Here is a 25,106-nt window from a genome sequence, read left to right on the forward strand (position 1 = left end):
ACAATCATTATATTGCAGAAACATCCCACGGTACTCTAAACACCTTGGATTCTCTGTGTCTCCACTCCACCAGAATTTAATTTCTAAAATTTGATTTCTATAAAGAAAAGCAAAATGTGATTTCATCTGAAAAGAGGACTTTGGATCACTGAGGAACAGTCCAGGTAAGACGCTTTCTGATGTCTGTGGTTCAGGACTGACTTAATATTAGGAATGAGACATTTGTAGCTTCTTTCCTAAAGATGTGTTTGTGTGTCGTGGCTCTTGATACAATGACATCATCCTCAGTCAGTTCTTGAATAGAATTTTCTTGATGATCTTCTCAAAACTGCCGTCATCCCTGTTGCTTGTGCACCTTTTCCCCTTCCAGTATTCTGTTTATGTTTTGATGGAGCACTCTGTGAGCAGCTAGCCTTTTCAGTAAGGATCTCCTGATGAAAAAACTCATCTGGGTAACTGTGAAGTCAACAACATGATTGTGGCTGCTTGTACTGAAGATGCAAAGTATTCATACTATTTAAATTGTATTTCACTCAAACTGAATATAATCTGAATATTTTGTTTTGTTTATTTCATAAGCTATAAGCCATATTCGTGAAAATTCAATGCTTTTAAATGTCAAGTTCAGGAATCATCTAACTGATGCCAGACTAGAATGTGTGATTCTCTGCATGCTTCCACCTCTTTCCTTTTCCCAAAGAAAACCAGTGGAACATTGAGCTGTAGGACTTTTAAACAGCATGTCAAACAAAGAGCTAAACATCATAGCATGCACTTATTGGCTCTTATAAAGAAAAATATTCCCATATTTAAAATGCAGTGCTGCAAAAACAGTCCTGGAACCAGAATTTGTCTGCTGCACATCCTTTTTTTTGGAACAACCTAGTAAGTGATACTGAACACAAAACAAAGCTGAGGATTGTTAAGGCATGAAATTCAAAACAAGAATACATTAAATATTCAAGGTTTTCCTCAGATTACTCAATTAAACATAAGGTTTAAATGTTTTGCAAATCACTGCATTCAGTGTTTTTTTTTTAAGTTGTGGAAGGAAGTTTTTTTGCTTCAAGGACAATTTGTATTTTAGGAAAATATTTAGTACTGACTTATAGAGTTCTCCTGTGAATCATTTGCCCTCTTAACTTTCTCTCTTTACTTGTCCTCGGGCACTTTTGCAGACTGCTTCCTCACACTGACGCACACAGGAGCACATCCTCCGCACTAGACATATTTAATCAGTGTTTGCAAATTCAGACACAGATGCACTGCACGTACAGAGTACATCCTTATTGGGAAAGGTGCGACATAAATATTAGGTGAAAGGTCTTCCAGTTCATACAGTAAAAAGACTTTTTTTTTTACAAAGTAGTAAGACAATTATTCTGCTTTGAAAATAATAATAATAATAGAACAAATAAAATACAGACAAGACACAGGAATCAGTATGACTGTAATGCACTGTGTGATTAGCACCATGACTGACATCCAAACCTTTGACACACACACACAAACACACACAGACATGCTCGCGCACACAGGATACAGGGCAGATTTGGTTCAGGTAGGAACGTGTGACATGTGGATGGAAACGGGAGAGCCGAGTCTTTTCTGCTGTGACGAAGGAGGGAAAGCTCAAAGATGGCTGACAGTCCATGGAAGTGTACTGGGCGTTTTATGACTGGCAGGTCTGGCCCGCCTCCTGCTGTACCAGCATCTCGTCTTTGCGGAGGGGGAAAGTGTCGATGGTGGTGAATAATTCAGCCGCTGTGATCGGAAACGGGTAGCGTTGTTTGTCTATGCCCTGCTTGTCTACCAGCACCATTTGGAAAGACCTTTGAGGAATCCGGAGCAGCAACCTAAGAAACGCATTCAGTTCAATGAGCAGGGGCGAGCAAAAGTCACACGTGCTGAAGTTAACAGAGGTGGGTGTGTTTGCATGTTAGTACCTGAGCTGCAGGGCCAGTCCTGGAGAAAGCAGGTTGTGTCGAATCCGGCCGACTTGTGCCGGGTAAGTCCCGACCAGCTCGATTACTGTCACATGTCTCAAGTCCAGGCCACACTGAGCTTGCTGTTCTCACAGGACACAGACACACAGATCCATCAGTTTTATGTTTTTGATTACGTTCAGCGCCACTCGAAAACAATGCCGTCTCTGTACATGTGTTTTCCACATGTACGTATGACTACACTGTTTTAGACTGTGACTAATTTGGAGCCAGTCTTGGCTCTGTTTCAAGTTAAAAGCTTGATCTGGAATCTCAAATCAGCAGCACACTAGAAAAAGCAGAACTGGGAGACATCGTGTGTCCAACAACTATACACACTGGATTTTTGTTCATCAAGAGAGGGGCAAATTTTAATTCGGTAATTGATATTTTGTGTGTGTGTTAGTGGAAATCTGTGGAAACCCCACTCCTGTCCTTATTGGATGAACAGGAATTCAAACAATCCGGCAGGCTGTTGATGTTGGTCAGCAGGTTAAAGTTAACAAAAATAGACTTAAAACGAACATTTTTCACACCAATAATTAAAAAAAACAATGTGCCTACAGTGCTTTATTTATCTTTATTTATCCAGGTAAAAAATCTCATTGAGATTAAAATTCTCATTTCCAAGAGAGACCTGACATCATGGCTAATCTGCTTTGTTATTATGAAAGTATACAGTTTAGTACATTCACGCTAATTTACAGCTACACTGGCACTCTTTTTGCTTTTTAAGTTGTGAAGTTGTGGCACACAACACAGATAGATTTGGACAGACTTCACTGAGCCCTGAGGGGAAATCTCTCCACAGTTTGCATAAAAACTCATTTCAAGTTAGATCCGCCTATTCCACACAGCCCAGACTTTCTGACAGTTCCTTTGTCTGCTACTGCAGCAAGATGATTTTTAAAGTGTTTGCAGTGAATAAATAACCGTACTGATGGGTCAAAGCACAGTTTTAGAAATGGGGTGAAAAAAATCATGTTGTAATTGTGTAAAATTATCACCATTTTCCCAAATAAGGTGAAAATGAACTGTTTTTTCCTTAACTTTCAAACTAACTGTAGAAATTCCTGATAACTAATCTACAGACTGCAGGACCGATCAGTCATCTTGTTCACAAACTGACACCGGTTTATCTTTCAGCTGATATCCGAGTCACTTTGAAAGGTCAGGCATTTAAAAACAGCTCTGACTTAATGTTGTCTGATGAGGTGGGAAAGCATCCACCCCAGAATAGCCTTATCAGAGCCAGTGTCACTATCATTTATTCACTGCCGTGACATTTCGTGTTCATCACCACAACACCCTCTCTCCTATTTATTTGTGTCACCACTTTGTCCCACTTAGGTGGCAAAGCGGGCGAAAAAAAACCCACAAACACACTGAGGCTGTCTTTGTGTGCATCATCACAGAGGACGCAAGTCGCTCCAGCGTTGACTTCCACCCCTCCATCTCAGTCGACTCACATTCAGCTCATTAACTGAGAGTCGTGCCTCACCTGCAAGTTAGTCATCTGGAAGCGGTAATTATGATTGGCAGCCGTTGGCGCGGAGATAACGAGGAGCCTTCGCTTCTCATAGAACTGGTCCAGCAGCGCAGCAGCCGTACGCACTCCCACGTTGATGTTCATGGCTGTGACGACATCGAACGGACAATTTAAAGTGATGAGACAAGGCGTGACACACACGCTACAAAGAAAAGGGTGCTATTACAACACATTATTTCTGTGAGATGTTTCATCGTTGATTGTTTTTGGCTGCTCAGGTGATAAAATCAAATTAATGGGTCGCGGTCTTTGCTATGACCCTTGTTTTCGATTATAATCCTTACTGTTTAACGGTCCTTTGTGTTTCTGGAGGGTTTTCCTCTTTTTCTGTGCCTCCTATGTTTCCTCTTTCTGCTTCTCATCGTTTGTGTCTGTGTGTTTGTTTCTGAAAGTCAGTTCCTCCTGTGGCCGTCTCGCCTTTGTTCCTTTCCCTGCACAGTTCATCCCTGCCTTATCCCTCTCCCTGGTGTGAGCATTTAGTCTGTGTCCTCTGACCCACAGTCCTAACCCTGTTGTTGTCCCATCACCCTCATGTTTTTTAGTCGCTCTTGTTTTCTCCAGCTGGCTCACTGCTTTCTTTTAGTCTCTTTTGCAATTGGATTTTATTTTTGCATTGATTCTCGTGCCACAATGCGAATCACTTTTTACGTTTGGTATACAATAAAAGTACTTTTTATATTTATTCTGCGTTCCAGTCTGTCTCTGTAGGTCCAATTTGTGAGTTTCATTGGAAATGTGACAGAACTGAGTCGAACACGTGACTTTTGTTATTCAACTGCTGCACCTTTTCTGTCTTCTTGAACATTTAATGGAGGGCCGTCCAGTATTGATCCGTCCAATCGATAGGTAAGAGAGGCGCCATATTGTCCTCATTTTGGATTCTCATATAAAACCAGAAAAGGTTACAGGAACTATATGAAAAAAGAAAATGCACCCCAATATCTCTGCATTAAGCAGGATCCCTCTTAGTTTCTGTAGTTCATCAAAATAATCTGCTTACCTGTTTTCATAAGTAAAAGGAGGCCACAAAAATGACCTCCACCTCTGTTTTGATTAGATTCAATGGTAAAGAAACCCACTTATATAAATATCAGGCCATATAATATTTAACAGGACAGAATTTCAATTTTAAAACGTCATATTGGGCTAATAAGTAAGCAGATTTTGTAAATGAATGCAAACTAAATTCTCTCAAGTCCTTGATCTCTCTATTGAGTAATGTCCAAGGCTCATGGTTTCCTTTTTTACTTTCAGTTTCTGTGACTATTCACCTTTTCAGACTTCAGGATTCCCTCTTACACTGCAATATTTCTACACTTAATTTAATCATCAGCAATTTCAGCTACTTGTAAAAACTCCCAGCAGGTTACAGGACAACAAAGTGTCTCTCTTACTGACTTGTTGCACGAGCAAGCTTTTTCCTCTGAAGATTTCATCCCAAAAAGCAAAACTAAACAGTGAAAATGAGGCTCTTTGGGAAACTAGATAAAAGCTAGTGGTATATATATTTTTTAATTGCCAATTTAAATTGTATTTTATTATTTTAAGTTGTATCATATCGACAAAAAACTGATCAATCAGAAGTTTGTCTTTGTCTTTAAAGTCACTGTATATTGAACCTCCCTTTAATGAAGTAGAGATTCACTGTATTTCAGCCAGATGGGAAAAAAAAACTGCCAGACAAAGTAGCCAAAATGACGGCAAGAACACAAAAACATTTTGACAGCCAAACCATATGAAAAACAGACAAACTGAGTAGAAAAAAACACCTAATGAAAACCACTGCATATGATTCAAATGGTTGGAAATGAAACGTTTATACTCACCAAAACACAAAGAGACATAAAACAGAAACCCATTGGAGAAGATGTGAGCAGTGAGCTGAAAACTACTTGCATGTGTTTTGGTTGTTACTACAGATTTTTTCTTTTTCATAAATCCTAGAAGTACACAATGTCTACTTATTATAAATACAGGCTGAGCACATCACACAGTGATGGTAAAAAGAGTAAGAAAAGTCTATGTCTATGTTTATCCTTCTATTTCTGAATGACTTAAACTAATACAATTATTAAATGAAGATTGTCATGTCTGTACGAGAACAGCTTGTATGGCTTGAACAGCATGCAGTACTTACGTGCACAGGCTGTGTCTGAGCCCGACCAGGTGAGTCCATACTGACACACTCTGGCAGCGCTGCCCCGTAGCTCGGAGCCGCCGGTGCAGGTGAATTCACAGGTGGCTCCGTAGTTGTCTTTGTCACTGTCACACTTCATGTAACCGTTGTCCGGAGGAAAGAGAGGGCTGCAGCGACGCACTGTTCACAAAAAGAGACAGTAAGATTCTGGAGAATTAGCTTTTTGCAAGCCTGCTTAACTCTTGCCTAATAGATATTTGTCATATTATTCTGTATCATATGTTCAGACTTGGCTTATGCATAAACCGTTGTGCTGAAGGTGAAAAATAAAAGTTGGAGTTGCATTCAGGTAACTGCCACAGTACTGTGCAAAGGTCTTGAGCTGCCCCTACTTTCTATTTTGCTTCCAAGCAGCCAGTCTTGTCATTTTTTTTAAAGGGATCTTTGGAGATTTCATTATCAGAAAAATGAATCATTCGAGCATAAATAAGGTACCTTACTCAAGGAATGAACCAGTGTTTAGTCCCCTCATAATAAATTGTATCTTTAGCCACTTTGATATGAGTATTTTAGCACCACCAAGGTTTTTAGCAGAACCCCTGGCAGATCTAAACATGAAAAAAAAATCTGAGGAAACTAGACAAGAAGAAGAAGCAGGCCTAAAAAATGCTATCTACAGCAGATAGACATTATGGGCATTAAAAATCAAGCAAAGATCTGAAACAGAACCAGAGAGATGGATGTATGTAGGTGGATATATACTGTATTTCCATATATTTTTGCAATAAAAATGTTTGCAATGTTTATTTTTGCAATAAATCACTGCACTTATTTTGCATTATACTGCAAGACTTTTGCACACATACTCTGTATGTACCGTACATCTGTTCTGTCTTGGTCTAACACGCATCCTAGCAAATATTGCATTGTATAATGTTAGTCTACCAATTAAATGTATTTTCCTATAATCTTTGGAGACTTCTTGGAGATAACCCCCTGAAAGAGTGTGTGACCAAAAACCCTGTTTCAGACAAACGATCAAAATCTTATCCTCTGCTTTTAGAGGCTCACCTCGCACTCTAATAGTGAAGCGGCAGGACCCTTTGTTCCCAGCCCGATCAAACACAGTGTAAGACATTTTATGGAGCCCCTCCGGGAAGTCAGATTTTGAGGGTTTTCCTTTAAGGATAACACTGGGGGGGGGGGGGGGGGGGGGGGGGACAAAAAACACATTCTCAGTTTTAATCTTTCAACTTACTCTTGGGGGTTTAACAAGGAAGCAGAAAAGCAACTAACTCTGTGAGGATGCCGTCTGCAGTGTCGACACCCTCTGATGTGTCCCAAGTCACCCTCGCTGTCAGCTTTCCAGGTTCTGCCCACTTATCCTTCACATTTGGACACTTGATTTTTGGAGGATCAATATCTACAGAAAATTAAAAAAACTTGTCAAATCTTGTCATCACTGTAACTCTTGCAACATAAAGTTATACAGTGCATCTTCCTAAATCAAATGTAGCATAGATGAAAGACATGTTTGAAGTACATGAAAGACATCTAAAAAATCTTTTAAAGCAACACAAAAAGTAGGATGACTGCAGAGACAAAGATGAATCTTGTGAGGAAAGTGTCCTCACAGATTCGGGTGATGACATTGTCACTGGCTTTAGTTCTGTGCAATGACACTAAGTACAGGTCACACAGCTGAAAGCCATTTTTAGTTCAGATTGGCACTAAGAAATGAAACACATTACACACTGGTGATGGTCAAAGTCTGCTGTATGTGTCTCTGAGTATAACACACAGAGTTCTAACTTTGCCAAACACTGTATCAGGACAAATAGTAACAGAGACGTATAAGTGAGAGCTGGAGCTGACAGTGTGCCTCTGGCAGCTAATTACTTGTTAACAGCTTAGAGGCTTCAGTCCTCTGTGGGAGACCAAACTGTACACAAAAGAACAACAACAACAATGCAAACAGTCTTACCAACACAGGTGGGCACTCCTGCACTCCACACCGCGTTGTAGCGGCACGTTGCCGTCTTCTGGCCCTTCAGAGTGAATCCGGGCGAGCAGAAGAACTCACAGCGAGAGTTGAAGTAAGAGCCGTCTGAGCACTTGTAGCCACCATTAATGGGCATATCCAGCTTAGGACAACGGATCTCTGAAAGCAGGGTGAGCTCATTGTTAATGTGGTGCTTGCTTGAGGGTTCCATTTAAATACTTATACACACACACACACACTCATGTCTCAGGAGGTGGCAAAGCCTTCAGCTGCCAGACTCCTCTCCTATGGAACGAGCTCCCAGATCAGACTCAGGATGTAGACGCTCTTTCTACAGTTAATGTTTGGTTTGAAACTTTGCTTCTGCTGTAGGTTTTTGATCTACGAACTTCGTTTGAGTCTGGTTCTCCTGGTTAATGTCTTCCTGTTAAAAAAGGGAGTTCTTTCTCCCAACTGTCACTCACATCGTAGCATCTTTACCTTACAACGTTGAGTACACTGAACTTGTGCATTGGACCAGAAAAATCAAAACCCTCTTCTTCACATGACTTCTTCTGTTACTTTTGTGCAAAAGCTGCAGCTCTATGAACGCATGAAGGTAAGGTAATCTCAAAGCGTGCCCCGGTTATCTCTATATTTAAAAGAATGATCCTGTCTTAGCCCTCTCTTTAACGGATCGCTTTTCACCCAGGCTCAGAGACACATTATTCACAAAGTAAACATCACAAATGAGCTCTTCTCAGGCACACCGCCACCACTGTGGTCATAGCAGTAGCTATATGTCCCTGTTCCCCATGCTCTGAATACTGTTTCCAAACTCATTCGTACCCTGCCAAGTACAGATGTCCGAGAAAAGCGGCTCCATCTTACTACAATCTTTTACTAGTTTGAAAAAATCCTACATTTTAGCTACAGTTGGCCTTATTTTATTAAAAGAAATATCTTAGATGTGAAATTCAAAATATAAAAAAAAAAATCCAACAAACTACATCCCCTAAAGAAGACTGTGATATGTGGTTCAAAGCATATAAAATTTCTACTTCTAGAATCAGGAATGAGCTCTAATCACGCAGGAATAACTTTGACGTGATGCTTTAATGTGCAGCTACAAGCTATCTGGCTGCACTCAGAAACAAAATCTCTCTAGAACAGTCAGTACGGTCTCATTTGCTAAATTTGGGCCGTGCCCAAAGCGTGCCTGTTAATAAGATTTGAAGGCTTATAGACAGTTTTGATTTCTGCAGTTTGTCTGCTGACTGGCAGCTCTGTGGAAGGTGCTGGCTCCAAACAGCAGCATCTCTGGGTTCCCAGTTTGATGATATCCCACCTCCCTTCATCCATCTTGATAAGCAATCCATGGCTATAATGCGTGTGTTGAATACATGCATGCATTTAAACAGTGAGAAACACAATGTGTGCGCATGTTCAAGTGGACTTTCTCACCTCGGCAGGCGTAGTTAGAGGACCAGTGTTTGCTCGCCATGCACACCACCTCTGAGCTCTGAGCTTCATATCCCTGCTTGCAGCGGATTTTACACCGTGTCCCCATCACGTTCCTGTAGTGCTCTCCTCTGGGTGTGCGACAGCTCACGTCACCGTGTTTAATTTTAATGGGCGCACACCACGGGGTTCCTAAAAAACAGAAGAACGAGGCACTGACCTTTTCTTCATCGTTTTTTCTCATGTCTTTATAGTGTGGCCTTGAGTGACAGACGCTCAGTAACAAGCACTTACCTGTGATCATAGAAGCTTAGAGAGAGACTTCCACTGCCAGAGTGAAAGAACAAAAACCCACCCATCACCTTGAGTACAGGCAGATACAGTGGATTTCTTATTACCTTTTCAGTGACTTTCATTATCCAACAGTCTCATGAGGCAAAGGAGATAGTCTCACTCGAGTAAAAGACAGATAATAATGTGTGTAGAGAGCTCTTAAGTTTCTGTGTGTGCGCGTGGTTTCAGAGCGTGAAAGGCACCACACAAATTACAGTCTTTATTAAGAATGCAGCTCTTTTTTATCCTTATCCTTAACTGACTTAGGAATCAAAGTTTATGGTCCCCTGGATCCATTATCATCTTTCCCTGATTAGGACTGTTCCTGATGCTGATAAGGATGACCAGGGAAAGTTAAAGTCGAGAAAAATGGTGCCTTAATTAAAGGAAAATTTTGGCTTTCTTAGAGATCTTAGAGAAGACAGTTAAGAAGTCTATTTCAGGTTTTCATTTGGAGCTACAGTACTGTGCAAAAGTCTTGAGCCAACTATTATTTCTTTGTATTTTGTTTCAAAAGTAGTCTTGAGCAATTTTCCTTTGAACATTGGCTGCTTTTTCACTCATTTTCAGTCCAGTTCTTATACCTGACCATTTCAGATGTATGTTTTTTGTTTGTTTGTTTTTTGTTAAGCCACTTAAGACTGACCTATGAATTATTCAAACATAAAAAGGGCACCAAAAGCAAGGAATGAACCGGTGTTGTGTCTACACATAACAGACAACTTAGCAAAGACCAATTTTTTGTTTCTTTAGGCACTTTGTTAATAGCAGCCTGTCTTAAAAACACATAATTTGTTTCCATTTCTTTGGTTGAATTGACAAGAAATGCCAAAGATAGCACATATTGGCATAAAATAGTAATTTTGTCCCAAGAACGTGACTCCCAAAGAGCTATTAGCTGAAAACTTGGCATATTTCTAGGCACTGTGTGCAGTGTGTCCTTAAAGAAAGTAAGGACACACTGCACATGGTGTGAAGTGAAGGAAAAAAAAAAGGAAGTGGCAAAACAATCTACAGCAGATGAACTGTATCTGAAAGTCATGTCCTGAAGAACTAGGAGAAAATACAGCAAAAACCTGTGGGAAAAACATCAGGTAAATGAGTGGCGACTGGTCCTTTGGGCCAAAATTGAATCATCATCAAAATGTACAGAGGAGGTCAGGAGAGAGGTACAGCAGTGAATGTCTACATCTGTAAAACACGGTGTTGGCTCTGTCGTGGTTTGGAGCGGCACTTTGCCAGTCGTGTTGGAGATCGTGTCTGCCTGATTTATTAGTCATGTATTGGCCTCCCCAATACATGACTGGACCTAAACGGCAGTGTGGGATTATCTTGACTGAAAACAGAACAAAAGGCAGCCAACATCCAAATAAGAGCTTTGAATGTCCTTCAAGAAGCTGAACAAGAAAGCATATCTAAATGAGTTCAGGCTGTGCTGAAGAATAAAGGTGGTCGTACCAAATATCGATTTTTAAACTTGTTTGAATTGTACAAACTCGGTTTTTGCCTCATATATTTTCCATGTATGTTTGCATATGTTTCAATCATTCATTACATCAATTTTCCATTTTTCTAGCAAAGTATGAGGAATTGAGGAATTACTACTCAGGGCTCGCAAAATTTCAAAATCCCTGGTAGCCCTTCGGGCAGGGACGCTTCAGTTTTTGGTAGCCCAAAATAAATTTAAGTAGCCTGAATAAAAAAGGGAGCAATTTTTTTTATGTTTTGTTTCCTGTTTTGTTTCTGTTACAATATTATACTTTAATGTATAATATTGTAACAGAAACAAAACATTAATCAAAAAATTGTTGAAACACAAATTACAATATTGCATAAAAATTACAATCATCAACTCAAATACTTGGTTGTAATTGAACAGAAATTTCTATGAACTTGTAAGAACTGTACAACAGGAATCAGTCTGTGTCAGATCCTGAATTTGAAATTTCCACTGAAATCACAGGTAAGAGGCAAGTGGAACCAAGATCTAGGTATTTGCTTTTTGAAGTTTGCAAAGACTGCTAAATTTTGCCAATGGTAGTTCACTCTTTGCAACATAGTAGGCTGTTCTAAACAGATTTTTCAGGTTGATTTTTAGTATGTTATTTGCAGACTGAGCAATAATCCATTTCTTGCATTTCTCATGGGTTCTAATGGGGGCCTTTCTTAAAATTACTGGTCCCAGTAACAAAGGCACTTGTCGACTCAGAAATCGAGGGAAACCAACAACACACCCGGCAGAACATTATGTTATTTACACGGGTGCACATAAGTGGTCCGCATGTGTGCATTCGCTGTCAAAATAAAAGACGCGCACCAGATAAGAAGTTGCAACGCGCGTTTGCGTCCATATAAAAGGCACTGTTTTTGTCCGCTAGAGTGGGATTTTCACGGCACATTCTGCACCAAATCTCTGTGCGTTCATCATTTGTTTACAGCCAGCTCACCTCCTGCAACCACTTTTCCTAGAATACGCGCTTCTTTTGTGGTTCGGACTCCATCTGACATTTCATTGGAGGTGGAGGAACACCAAAGTAATTGCTTAAAGGAGCTTCTTCGACATCTTTAAGAGTTCTAAACAAATGTCTGTCCTCCTCCAGAAAATCTTATGGACGCAAACACGCATTGCAACTTCTTATCTTGTGCGCGTATTTTATTTTGAGAGCGAATGCGCACCTGCGGACCACTTATGTGCACCCCTGGTTATTTAGCTTGTCATATTCCAGCCACAGAAATTCTTTTGTCCATGAAACCATAAAGCTGCACTTTCTTTTTGCCTTATAGTCTGATTTGTCATAACTTTTCCGTTTTGTGGTAAGCTTTTCTTTGGCTGTCACTTCTTTACACTGACCGGTCTTATTTGGCTCAGCAGAACTAAAATATATATCCTGCTGCCTTTACACACGCACTCACATAACGCTCAGCGATTCTCTGCGCGATCAACCTCTCACATGTTTAAGCTTCCTGCGGGAGATTTCACTTGTCATGTTTGCATAGTAAACTAACGATTGATAAGACGATGTCAGAGGAATTGGTGCGCAAATTATCATCACTCACCAATCAGTACTGTCGCTCTCTATACACAGTTCGCGCGATTGCAAAGTGAAAGCAAAAAACAAGCGCAAATTCAAATGCGATTTCAATATGTCACATATAGGGCTGCTCGATTATGGCAAAAATGATAATCACGATTATTTTCACTGAAATGGAGATCTCGATTATTTGATGATATTTATTTAACAATAACAATGTATTGAATAATGGCTTTAAAGATTGTCAAAAATAGTATAAAATAGTGTGCAAATACTGATAACAGTGCAAATGTTTGCAATATAAAAAATAAAATGTAAACATCTATGTTTAGTGAACTTTGCCATGTCGCTCTGTGGTGCAGCTATGACACCAAAGTTTACACACTATGTCTACTTGATCCACGTCTGACTCCGCGAACCCATAATGTTTCCACACGACTGAAGGGGTTTTTTACCTCTCTTTTCAACCAACGGCAGTCACTGTCCTCTCCAAATAACTTCTGCTTAGCTTTCCGAGCTTCCCTCTGTTAGCTCCTCTTAATTGTTGTGACGCGTGTTCGAAACGCAGAGAGGTGCGCTCGATTTGCCACACGGAGCAGCGCGAGAGTAAAGCACGAGGGAGGTGCTAATAATCGGCTCTGTCATTTTTAATGATCGTTGAAAGCCCAGATCGTAATTTAGATTAAAATTCGATTAATTGAGCAGCCCTAGTCACATATTGGCAGTGGTTCACCGATGCCAATGACATATTTACCCAGCTACATTTCCGAAAGAATGCAAAAGCATTGACATATATTTTTCCTTCCTATGATAGCCCGACGGGCAGGGCAGGGATAGATTCTGGTAGCCCGACTGGAAAAATCGCTAGCCCCGGGACGTCGGGCTAGCGATTTTGCGAGCCCTGCTACTACAAGACTTTTTGCACAGTACTGCACTTTCAGTGACTCAGCGTAAGCTAAACTCTGCAGACTGAATTCAGTGTTCACTTCTGATAGATTTGTTTATTAAACAGACTGAATCAATCTTCTAATCTTCTCAAACAAAGTAAGAAAGAAAGTATTTCTTTAAAAAAAAAATCAAACTATTCCTTTGAGATCTTTCCTTGAAATTGCACATTTCAACTCGCTTCCTCACAGAGTGGATAGCTGCCCATCTCTGTGATGCTTGTGTAAAATTTCTTGAATGTTGCCAAATTTAAGGGGCCACAAGGTTCTTATTCCAATACAGGAAAATCAAAATCTGCAGTTTATTTCCTGCTGGCTCTAGTTGAACATTGAGCCTGCAGACCACCACAAACACACACACACACAAACACACAGAGGAGAATACACACAAGCTCAGGCTTACTTCCAGGTGGAGTCAAAATGAGTTTTCATTACACAGCAAACCACCCTTGCTCCTTCTCTCTGTGCTGGTGTGTGTGTTGGCAAACTTTCCACAGCCAACAAGTAAGAGAAAATATTATATCTGAGCTTTTACACGAGGGGAGAGTGCGGTTTGGACGGGATGATAATGTTCCGTGTCTAACTGACCCTAGATTTAAAATGGGAAGCTACTTTGACGTAACAGTGTCAGTTTACAAAACTGGCTGAATGAGCTGGTGTTGAATTAATGGTTCTTTGGAGGAACGGTGAAATGAGTTCAGCTATTTTTGCTCAAACTAAACAATTTTTTAGTATTTTTTCTAAAATATTATCCTGTGAAATTCTTGCCTCAATTTAAACTTGGGTGTATACACTCTCTGACCACTTCATTAGGTACACATTGCTGTGTATTGGGTTGAACACACTTTGGCTTTCAGAACTACTTTAATTCTTCATGGCAGAGATTCAACAAGGTGCTGGAGACATTCCTCAGAGATTTTGGTCCATATTGATATGATAGCATCACACATGCATGATGAGAATGATACATTACAGGATGGATCCATGCTTTCGTGTGGCTTACACCATCTGAATGTCACAACAGAAATTGAGACTCATCAGACCAGGCAACATTTTTTCAATCCGCTTCCTGTTATCTGAGAGGAATGGCACCTAGTGTGGTCTTCTGCTGCTGTAGCCCAGCTGCTCTTCTGCATGCCTTATTTATAATGAGTGGTTTCCATTTTTGCCCAGGGAACTGACTATTTTCTCTTTTTTCGATCATTCTCTGTAAACCCTAGAGATGGTTGTCTAGAGAAAATCCCAGTAGATCATCAGTTTCTGAAATCTGCAACAATACCCAACAACCGCGCTACATTTAAAGTCACTTAAATCCCTTTTCTTCCCCATTCAGATGCTCAGTTTGAACTTCAGGGGGTCATGTTGACCATGTTTAGATTCACTGAGTTCCACCCATATGATTGCATTATTGGGAAGTTGAATAGGTGTATCTAAAAAAGTGGCTGGTGCGTGTACTTTCTTAACTATGGTGCATTAATTTTCTACTTCTAATAAAAAACTTCTTGAATTGAAATGCGAATTAAGTTTAAACTGATCCTGTATGCCTGCGTGCATGCTGTGGCAGTGACAAACCAATTGTTGTTACCTCTATAGGTATGAGAATACCAGTCCTCGTCGTCTCCGTAGGCGTACCGTCCTGACCCTGGGGGTAAAAGAAAGCAAGAAAAAAGCAACTAATACAATGAAGAGCTACGTTCATGTTAGGCAATGTTTGAAAGCTTTGTCCTGGGCTGACCTGTAGGGCTTTTATCCGCCCTGCAAAACAAGAACAGCCTAAAAGTATTGCTCAACTTCATCTAATCCAGATACCACGGGTGGGAGTAATCTGAATCCACTGGACAGAACACATGCAAGAAGAATAAGTAAGTCCCAAAAGATCTCTGTTTTCCAGTTGGCTTGGAAAAACGAATCTTTTTAACACAGGGATACACTCTGTGATCCTCATTTGAAACGTTTTGCTACAAAACAGCTCCTAAACATATACCCACCATAGCCATCCATATTGTGTCATCTTTAGCAGTGACACATTACTGAGAAAACATGAAAAAAAGCTGAAATGTGACACATCATTGAGAGGCACTCACAGCCAATCTGTGAGGAGCCAGGGGGATTCATCTAGGAAAGAGGATGAAGGGATAGGGAAGATAGAGCAGGCCTGGAGCTAATAAAGCCGAGAGGAAATGAGTAAGGATGGGGTTAAAGAAGCAGGAATAAAACTGGCTCAGAGACGTTATGAAGCCCGGCGTGAATGTGTTCTCTGTTCAGGGTCCACAAAGGAGGAGTGTTCAGACCTCCTTCAGCACCGTATATCGGCCGCATGTCAGTCAATGAGCCCAAGATAAAAATCACCAGTAGCTACCACTCCTTCTTCCTCAGCGTGGTTTTTCTGTCAGTATAACAAATGCTGTCTGGGCGAAAATGCTGCAAGTCATATAGCACACAGTTACACACATGCACACACACAACAAGCTTTGAGGTTTCAGCATTCAGATCACACAGCATCGACTGCACAGAGCAAACCCACATACTGAGTGAGTCAGATTTAGCTGTCTAATGGGAAAACTTAAGTGTCTGCTTCTTAATGGGGCGAGGGAGGGAGGAAAGAAAGTTATGGAAAACTAATTACAGGTGTGTCTGTGTTTCTGTGTGTCTGTGTGTGTGTGTTTCAGCATTATAGTGAACACTAGTTAGAACCACATGCACCGGCAAAGTTATCAGCTCTGAAGGAATTTGCAGCAACTGCAAACAAACAGGATGTGATCATTTACACTGTGATGCAACTGGCACTCATAACCCTTTTTTGTGCTTTTTATGGGTAGACTTAAAGATTTACGTTCATTTTTGGAGAATTTGAAGGACTTGTGCATTTGTTAACTTTATCTAACTGATTAGAACCTCACTGTTTACTAGATTACTGGTTCAGTTTGCAAGACATGCAAAAAACATGTTTTTACGACTATCAGTTTAAATTAAATTGCTGTGAATCAAAAGCAAGGAAAAGCAGTGCATTTGACATCGTTGCTAGAGCTGTGTTTACAAAAAGAAATAAAAATCATCATTGGATCCTTTTTCACTTTTACTGTGGAGTAATGTAACAAGATGGAGCAGTTACAGTGAGAAATTGCTTGCACTTTGCATAACAAGAAATCTGCTAATTAAATATTGGGGGAAAAAAAATTATTCACAGACTTATTTATTAAAACTGGTTGTTTTTTCACCAGTTATTAGAAAAGTAGCTGCCTAGGGAGTGTTTGTAAGGGGTGCCAGGAGAAAGCCTCTTCTCTAAAAAGAACATGGCAGCACAGCTTAGTTTTGCAAAGCTGCACAAAGAAAAAGATTCTGGAACAGTGTCAGTTGGACAGTTAAGACCAAAGTGAAGATGTTTGGCCTTAATCCACTGAGCCACGTTTAGTGGATCCATCCACGCGTTCGTGTTGTTTATGCCAAACTCTGATCCATGCAGAGCTGAGTGATTCCCTTTGGGTTTCCTAACACACATAAACAGGCTTTAATACAATAATCTTACTCATCTTTAACACCATTTTTAAAAATTGAGTTCCCATTCCTTCTGCAGTTTTAACACTAGTGAGCTAATTTATTCAATCACCCTTTATTTTCCTGAGCTTTACTTCATTTAATCCATTTTGTTCTAAATTGTGTTTTTTGGTAACTGCAGTGTGAGAGTTTCAAAGCTTGTGACATAAATAAAGTGTATTCTATCTTATTCTATAAAAATGTGTTCACTGTTTTACAGCCACTCATTTTTCACTGACTGCATGTTATCAGAATGGGTCAGTGTCTATGACATGATCACTGAAGTTGTTGTAGTAACATTATGGTCACTGTGCACAAATAAGTTTAGGGGGGAGGGGGGGGGGGAGGCTGAGTGCTGTGCTGAAACCACAGACAATATAAAAGATGGATGTAGCTTCATAGTCTGAATAGTGAAGCACTTTACATTTGAATTTTTTTGTGGCCACCAGGGGGCAGTGCTTGTGGTTGCAAAAATGCTCCCTGTCCTATTGAACAGTGTGAGAAAACAGCCCTCTGCCCTGATCGCTATACACGCTTTTCTGCTGAGCTTATGGACCCATTTGCTCATTTTGGTTCATACTGAATTAAAAATTAAGTCTCTTTTGTAAATCTTGGTCATTCTATATTTTAAAAATGAGGATAATCTTGGGTATGTTCATTAGCTAATGATATGTGATTGGCAAGGTGTTAGCAAGTGAGCACAGTCATCCCGCCTCTCTCTTGTCACATCCAGTTTCAAAACACCAAGACAGCGATTGCAGAAATACTGATCTTGAGTCTTCAAAATAAGACCTTGTTAATCACTGGCTGACATCGATCTTATATGCTGTCAATGTTTAAAAGTCTTAATAGTTTAACAACTATTGGATCAGGTGGAGGGGGAGGATGCTGGACAGACCCGGTGCACCTAAACGCGTAGTGAGGGTGTGCTGGGAATGCCTAGCAGAGGCCCCAGTCCACGAGATCTTCAACGCACACCTCCGGCAGAGCTTCAACAGCATTCTGAGGGAGACTGGGGACATTGAGTCCTAATGGACCATGTTCAGCATCTCCATTGCCGAAGCTGCTGCATTGAGCTGCGGCCGCAAGGTGGTTGGTGCCTGTCGTGGTGGTAATCACCAAGCCAAATGATGGACACCAGAGGTGAAGGGAGCCACCAGGCTGAAGAAGGAGTCCTATCGGGCTTGGTTAGCCTGTCGGAGGCAGCTGACAGGTACCGACAGGCCAAGTGGAATGCGGCTCGGGCAGTGGCTGAAGCAAAAACTCGGGTGTGGGAGGAGTTCAGAGAGGACATGGAAAAAGACTTTCGGACTGCCTCGAAGAGATTCTGGCAAACCGTCAGGCCCATCTTTAAGAAGGGGGACCGGAGGGTGTGTTCCAACTACAGGGGGATCACACTCCTCAGCCTCCCTGGGAAAGTCTATGCCAGGGTGCTTTAAAGGAGAGTTCGTCCGCTAGTCGAACCTCAGATACAGGAGGAACAATGCGGTTTTCGTCCTGGTCGCGGAACACTGGATCAGCTCTTTATCCTCTCAAGGATACTTGAGGGTGCATGGGAGTTTGCCCAACCAGTCTACATGTGTTTTGTGGACTTGGAGAAGGCATTCGACCGTGTCCCTCGGGGTGTCCTGTGGGAGGTGCTGCGGGAGTATGGGGTGTCATTGCCCATTGCTACGGGCCATTCTATCCCTATACAACCGTTGCAAGAGCTTGGTTCGCATTGCCGGCAATAAGTCGGACTCGTTCCCGGTGGGTGATGGGCTTCGCCACTTCTGCCCTTTGTCACTGAGTCTGTTCATAATTTTTATGGACAGGATTTCTAGGTGCAGCCAAATGGCGGAAGGCTTTCACTTCGGTGGCCTCAGAATCTCGTCTCTGCTTTTTGCGGATGATGTGGTTCTGTTGGCTTCATCGGGTGATGGCCTCCAGCTCGCACTGGAATGGTTCGCAGCCGAGTGTGAAGCAGCGGGAATGAGGATCAGCACCTCCAAATCTGAGGCCATGGTTCTCAGCCGGAAAAGGGTGGAGTGCCCACTGCGGGTCGGGGATGAGTTCCTGCCCCAAGTGGAGGAGTTCAAGTATCTCGGGGTCTTATTCGCGAGTGATGGGAGCCGGAGATCAACAGACGGATTGGTGCTGTGGCCGCAGTGATGCGGACGCTGCACGGGTCCGTCGTGGTGAAGAGGGAGCTGAGTGTAAAAGTGAAGCTCTCAATTTACCGGTCGATCTACGTCCCTACCCTCACCTATGGCCACGAGCTGTGGGTAGTGACCGAAAGAACGAGATCGTGGATACAAGCGGCAGAAAGGAGCTTCCTCCAAAGGGTGGCTGGCCTCTCCCTTAGAGATAGGGTGAGAAGTTCAGCCATCCGGGAGGGGCTCAGAGTAGAGCCACTGCTCCTCCACATCGAAAGGAGCCAGCTGGGGTGGTTTGGGCATCTGATAAGGATGCCTCCTGGGCGCCTCCTGGGTGAGGTGTTCCGGGCATGTCCCACCGGGAGGAGGCCCCGGGGCAGACCCAGGACACACTGGAGAGATTATATCTCTCGGCTGGCCTGGGAACGCCTTGGTGTTCCCCCGGATAAGCTGGAGGAGGTGGCTGGGGAGAGGGAGGTCTGGGCTTCTCTGCTTAGGCTGCTGCCCCCGCAACCCGGCCCCGGATAAAGCGGAAAAAGATGGATGGATGGATGGATGGATGGATGGATGGATGGATAGTTTAACAACTGTACCACCTGAAAGCTGCAGTATAATCATCCATCAATCAACAGTCATTGATTATGGTTTTAGTTAGTGATGTTCCTGATGACTAGCAGCTGGCAGCTAGTCTAAAAGACAAAAAATCCTCAGAAAACAATCAAAACAGAGCACACTTTAAATGGACCAAGTTAAACAAATATTTCTCATGCACTTTAGGAGCTGTATGAAACCTTTACTCACTTTCTAGTGAGTAAGCCTCAGTCTAAGGACACTTTCTAGTGAGTAAGCCTCAGTCTAAGGACACTTTCTAGTGAGTAAGCCTCAGTCTAAGGACACTTTCTAGTGAGTAAGGGTTTTTAAGTTGCATGATGATTTTCCAGTTTATTCTGACAAAGCTAACATACAATCTGCAAATTATTCAGACTGCATGGAGTGCAACATTGAGGACCCAAAATGTAGACCCGGGAGGTAGGCAAGACCTAACAAAGGTAAGCTATTTAATTGGGCTGTTGCAATTTCTTTTGTTTCTTTTTGTTAAATCCATAAAACAAAACATGAAAACCAAAGTCCAAAAAGGGAAACGTAAATCATATCCACTGGCACAGAGCAAGAAAAAGACTGGGGAGAATGCAGCGCTATTCATGCACATGAGGGTAATTAGGGGAATTGGACACAGGAGGGTAATGAGACACAGGTGAAACCAATAAGGACACAAGTGAAGGGAAAGCTAAAGACAAATGTGTATCTGAACTTTACAGGAAATACCAGGAAAGGCTGGGAAACTTAAAACAAATAAAAATAATAAAATAACCTAAATAACTAAGAGAATGAAAATAAGTTAAAAGCTCCACAATAATCCAAAAACAACTAACAAATCATAAAAACAATGAGACCATGACAAGTCATGAACATCACTACTTTTCATAAGCTTAAGGTAAAAAAACATTTGCCTCACTGTGTAACGTATAACTCCTTATCATTCGCAACTAAAACAGCCAACATGTGTAATAAAGATCAATAAAACAAACAGAAATGCTCCTTTCAGTATAAAAAAACGCTTTATGTAACACTTTTGTAGCTTGGTGTTACTCAAGAGTGTGTTATGGTGTTTCTCATTCACCCATTCAGTAACACTCACACAGCAAGGTGGTCACCTGCCACCAGGAGCGACCTTGGTTTAGGAACAGCCTCAGTCTAAGGACACCTCACCAAAAGCTGCATCTTTCAGCTATATTGGCTAAAAAAAAAAACAAATTATAATGGGATCAGATACAAAATCCATGATGAATGATAATCTCACCACCAGGAGAGATACAACAGCCATAAATCTTAGTCGAGCCAATCAATAGCCTCTCCCCAAACTCAATTATTAATCTCTGTATAATTAAATAAGATGAAACGCTGTTGTGCCACACTGGCCTCCAGGGAACAAACAGTTAACCCTTCCCACTCTCTAAAAATGCTTAGCACACATGTAACTTATTCATCCACTTTGTTTACACGCTGCAGAAACTAATTTGGGTCTTGGCTCTGTAATAAACAAAAGCAACTAAACAAGAGCATTCGAGCTCAGATATTCATCTTCAAAGAACAAATAACTTTTTCTTATATTGTTTACTTTTGGAGTAGACATTTTTTTTATCTTTAGACAAACAAGCAGCCATGAAGGACGGAGGGCACACAAGGATGCTCAGAGCAGCGTGAACTCTCCCATCACTGATGTCTCCATCTGCAGCTCTCAACAGCTGCTGATACCTTTCTCACCCATAGGTGGGACAAATTTGATTGGATCACAGCGGCTACACAGCTGGAATAAATGGACTGGGTCTGGTTTGTGCTTGTTGATGAGAGAGCTCCACATTCAAAGGACTTCAAAACAGGGATTGAGCGATCTGAGACTTTCCTTCATTTATATTTAACGAATCTGTCAACGCGATGAGGAGGGGATCGGCAGCCAGCATCATCTTCCTGTCCATCTCTCTTACTTCAAAGGAGTTCTCAGTGTTAACAGTGCAGGAACGGCAGGAGCTTGCCTTCCTGAGAAACCTCTGGGAGTGAATATGCTTTAAATTACAGAGCCTGATTCTCCAATTAGCTGTTCTCTGCGGGCCTGTAATACAAACCGTCATTATGTGGAAGAAGCTCTTTTCCGGTAAATGTGGAATCGTGGCTGCAGGCTACCAGAGGGGAAGAATAATAAATAAAATGCGCTGTCATTTCTGTAGAACTCAATTCAAAACGCCACGATTACAAACTTACATAATTCCCTTTTTTCTGCACTAATGACTTGTGTCTCACTTACACTCACATGTCTGCTTTGCTTTTCTCATTACATCAGCAGTTTCTGACCCTGAGGAGCAAACTGCTCCGGGTTTCATCTCCATTACCTTACATAGAGGTACAGTGTTACACCCTACAACCCACCACAGCGAGTGAATACCTATTAAGGAAAGTAAACTCGCCTAAGTGCTCTCAACTGATGACGCCTTGATTAAACACTCATTTCTGAGAGTTTTTGATGCATCTGGTTTGTGTGTCTCGTGTAAAATCGAATACTTATATCCAGTAAAACCTCTGTAGGTACTAGCCAAGCAGGATGAAGCACTTCATCACCTGAGAGATACAAAATAACTACAAGCTGTTGGCAGCTGAGGTGTTTGACTCATTCAGTTAGTGTTCACCAGGTTCACTGCTAGAAACCAATCATTTCACACCGGGTCTTTATTTAGCATCTGTTTGTCCATTCCTAAAGCGGAGCCAATCAATATTTCTGCATCAACAATGGGTCGGATGGACCCCAGGAAGGATAGTGAACACTAAGGGGGGATGTGGGGAACACTGCAGTTTCTCCTGTTTTAGTGTTTCAGTTCACTCAACATTTTCAGAGGAAGGCAACAATTTTTAGAGAAACATTTGATCAGCACCACACAGACACATGCCATTCAAATGGATGTATGCATCATGTATCTTCAGGATTCACAGTCCAAAATAATCTGCATTTATCTTAAAGTGACCATTGTTGCAGCCCTTCATTTCATCCACTCTCTCAGACAAGCTGTTGTCCCTCATAAACAGCAGAGCGACAGACCCATACACCAATATCCGGTGATTTAAAAAATATAACAGAGTGATATTCAGACACACGAAACAGATTTCTCTAAAATTTCTCAAACATGTGTTTCTCTCGTCACTTCTTTACTCTTAATTTTAAGTTATTGGTTGTTATAAATGCTGATACCATTATACCGACAAACAGCTAATACTGGCTCATATATCAGCCCAGCCAGTATTGCTCAGACTCTAATAACCACCAGGCTTGGATATCAGTTTAGTGGGAGAACTGTGTTCCTGAGATGACCTCATGAATGGTTCGTGAGAGTTTGCAGACATGTCGGCATCTTCAGGGCAAACTATACCGACCACTGCGATCTGCTAGCAACGAAAGCAATCAAGAAGAGGTTTTTGTTGCAGCATCCTCTTTGCAACCAATTTCACAGCCAGGAACCACTCAGGCACACTTCACCTTAGCGACTGGAGGTAGCCAAGGGGCCGTCTCACACTGCTTATTAACTTATAGATTGAACTTATTGAGTTCACTCTATTAATCCTTACAAATATGGTTTTAGTACATCATGGCCACAAGTGAATAATGAAGACTTCATTGAACATTTTGTAAATCCTCCTGCTGCTTTCTCTTTGAGCCACATGCAAATGCCTCTAATAACACTTCAGTCAAGTAAAACTAGCTACCCATTAACTAGAAAGGCATTTGGAAACTGCATCCTTCACCAAGGTCAATATCCCTGTATTGCAATGAAGAAAGTGATCCAGATCCACCCTCAACTCAAATATTGTGGATCCAGGGTGATAAATTTAAGAAAATTCTAAAAAGCTCTAACACTGACTGAGGAATTACTAGAGAGTTCTTGGTCTGGTCCTTGTGCATTGCTTTGTAATTATGCAGGTTGCTTTCAAGTAGACTTCCTCGATGATGGTACTTGCTGGCATTTCCTCAAACTACTCCCTTCATGAGGTGTATGACCCACATCAATAAAACATACCCTCATGGAAAATGTGATCTGGCTTTTTCAAATACTTCCTTCCAGCATAAGAAGAGATGTATGAACACATGGGAGACTGAGTGACTACATGGCCCTATTACGAGTAACCCCCCCCCCCCCAAAAAAAAAGAGCCCGAAAGGAGCAAAAGCAACTGCACATCTCTAGAATTTGACTCTGGTGCACTGCCACACAACCCTGGGCATGCCTAACTAATAAAAGGCTTACTAACCAAAAGAACAAACACAAACAGAGCCCAGTAAAATAAACTCCTCATAATAGATGCAGGCGCATACACAAGAACAGACCAAAGTCCTGACTGTCGGCTCAACGAGCAGTTTTTAGTGTGTCAGTATGAATCTGCTCCACAGCTTGTGTTCATGTTTCAGCCTGTATGATCATACAGCAGCGGTGAGCCACTCTCAAACCATCTACAGGCACACAGCCACTGCAACTGACTGCACAAGCTGGGACACACACACACACAACACTTCATCCAGACTTACGCTTTGAAGTCATTTCAGCTTCTCGCTGGAGGCTACAGGCTTTATGTTTCTTATACTGGATCTTGCACATCAACTGTGATTATTTGCATTATGGAGTGACTGCTTTGTTGGACAACGTCTTGTTTCATTCATCCAAAGAAAAGCAGTGATTTTCCATGAAGGAACAGTGATAGAAAAGTTAACAGGGGCAGTAAACTCTTTGGAACTATATGCATTTGGAATTCAACATTAGAACAGATACTCTTTAGTGTTTAGTAGTGTAAATAATTCCAGACACCCAAAGCCAAAATATGTGAAGGCCCTTTGTTCATTTTAATTCAAAGCTCTGAATTATTGGGGTCTTTTCAGCCTCTTAGCGCGGTATCAATGATTAAGAGGTGGAGGCATGAAGAAGCGAAAATTTAACTTTGAGCGCAGATCAGCTGCGGGCCTGTGATTAGCGCCACCGACCGTGCTGTGCGCACAGAAACGTCCCCCACATGCACACTGCACTCCCCCCGCTCTCCACCCCCTCCACGTAAACACAGCCGCGGTTCACCAAGCACCAGCAGCGGGGAGGACGAGAAACCTCAAACTCAGTTCAACTTACAGTCATCTCTAAGCCCAAAGCGCATAATTTAACTTCACTTACCCCTCCACCAAGCCACTAGCACCCCCAGAGTCTGTCCATGTGGACTCTCTCAAGATAAGCTGCTCTACCATTTGATATTTCTTCTTTTCAGCACGGTTAAAAACGCCCGGGAGATGAATGAGAGGCTGTAAGTTGCTGTTTACCTTCATACCCGGAGCAGAAGCAGAGCTGGACAAACAGGAGCAGCAGCGGCCACATGTCCATGTCGGGACGCGGGACGGATGTTCCTCAACATGTGAAGGGGAGCCTGCAGGAAAG

General features: G+C 41.8%; 1 protein-coding gene across 1 annotated transcript; it reads right to left on the minus strand.

The window, feature by feature from the left end:
- Positions 1-1,215: 1,215 nt before the first annotated feature.
- srpx (sushi-repeat containing protein X-linked) lies at positions 1,216-25,106 on the minus strand. The gene is made up of 10 exons (XM_063498513.1): positions 24,992-25,106; positions 15,008-15,064; positions 9,117-9,305; positions 7,656-7,832; positions 6,968-7,094; positions 6,743-6,864; positions 5,672-5,851; positions 3,487-3,620; positions 1,947-2,068; positions 1,216-1,856 (listed from the first exon to the last, which is right to left on the minus strand). Exons 1-10 carry the CDS (start codon positions 25,050-25,052, stop codon positions 1,673-1,675), a joined length of 1,353 nt encoding a protein of 450 aa, XP_063354583.1. The 5' UTR covers positions 25,053-25,106; the 3' UTR covers positions 1,216-1,672.

Source organism: Pelmatolapia mariae, linkage group LG16_19 (genome assembly GCF_036321145.2).
Source record: "Pelmatolapia mariae isolate MD_Pm_ZW linkage group LG16_19, Pm_UMD_F_2, whole genome shotgun sequence".
Classification (NCBI taxonomy): Eukaryota; Metazoa; Chordata; class Actinopteri; order Cichliformes; family Cichlidae; genus Pelmatolapia; species Pelmatolapia mariae.

Excerpts from the sequence above, each read along its gene's own strand:
- srpx (XM_063498513.1), bottom strand. The coding sequence starts at position 25,052 with ATGGACATGTGGCCGCTGCTGCTCCTGTTTGTCCAGCTCTGCTTCTGC. Across the intron at positions 7,095-7,655 it reads AGGAGTGCCCACCTGTGTTG|ATATTGATCCTCCAAAAATC; the intron begins GTAAGACTGTTT and ends AATTTTCTGTAG. Across the intron at positions 5,852-6,742 it reads CTTCACTATTAGAGTGCGAG|TGCGTCGCTGCAGCCCTCTC; the intron begins GTGAGCCTCTAA and ends TTTTGTGAACAG.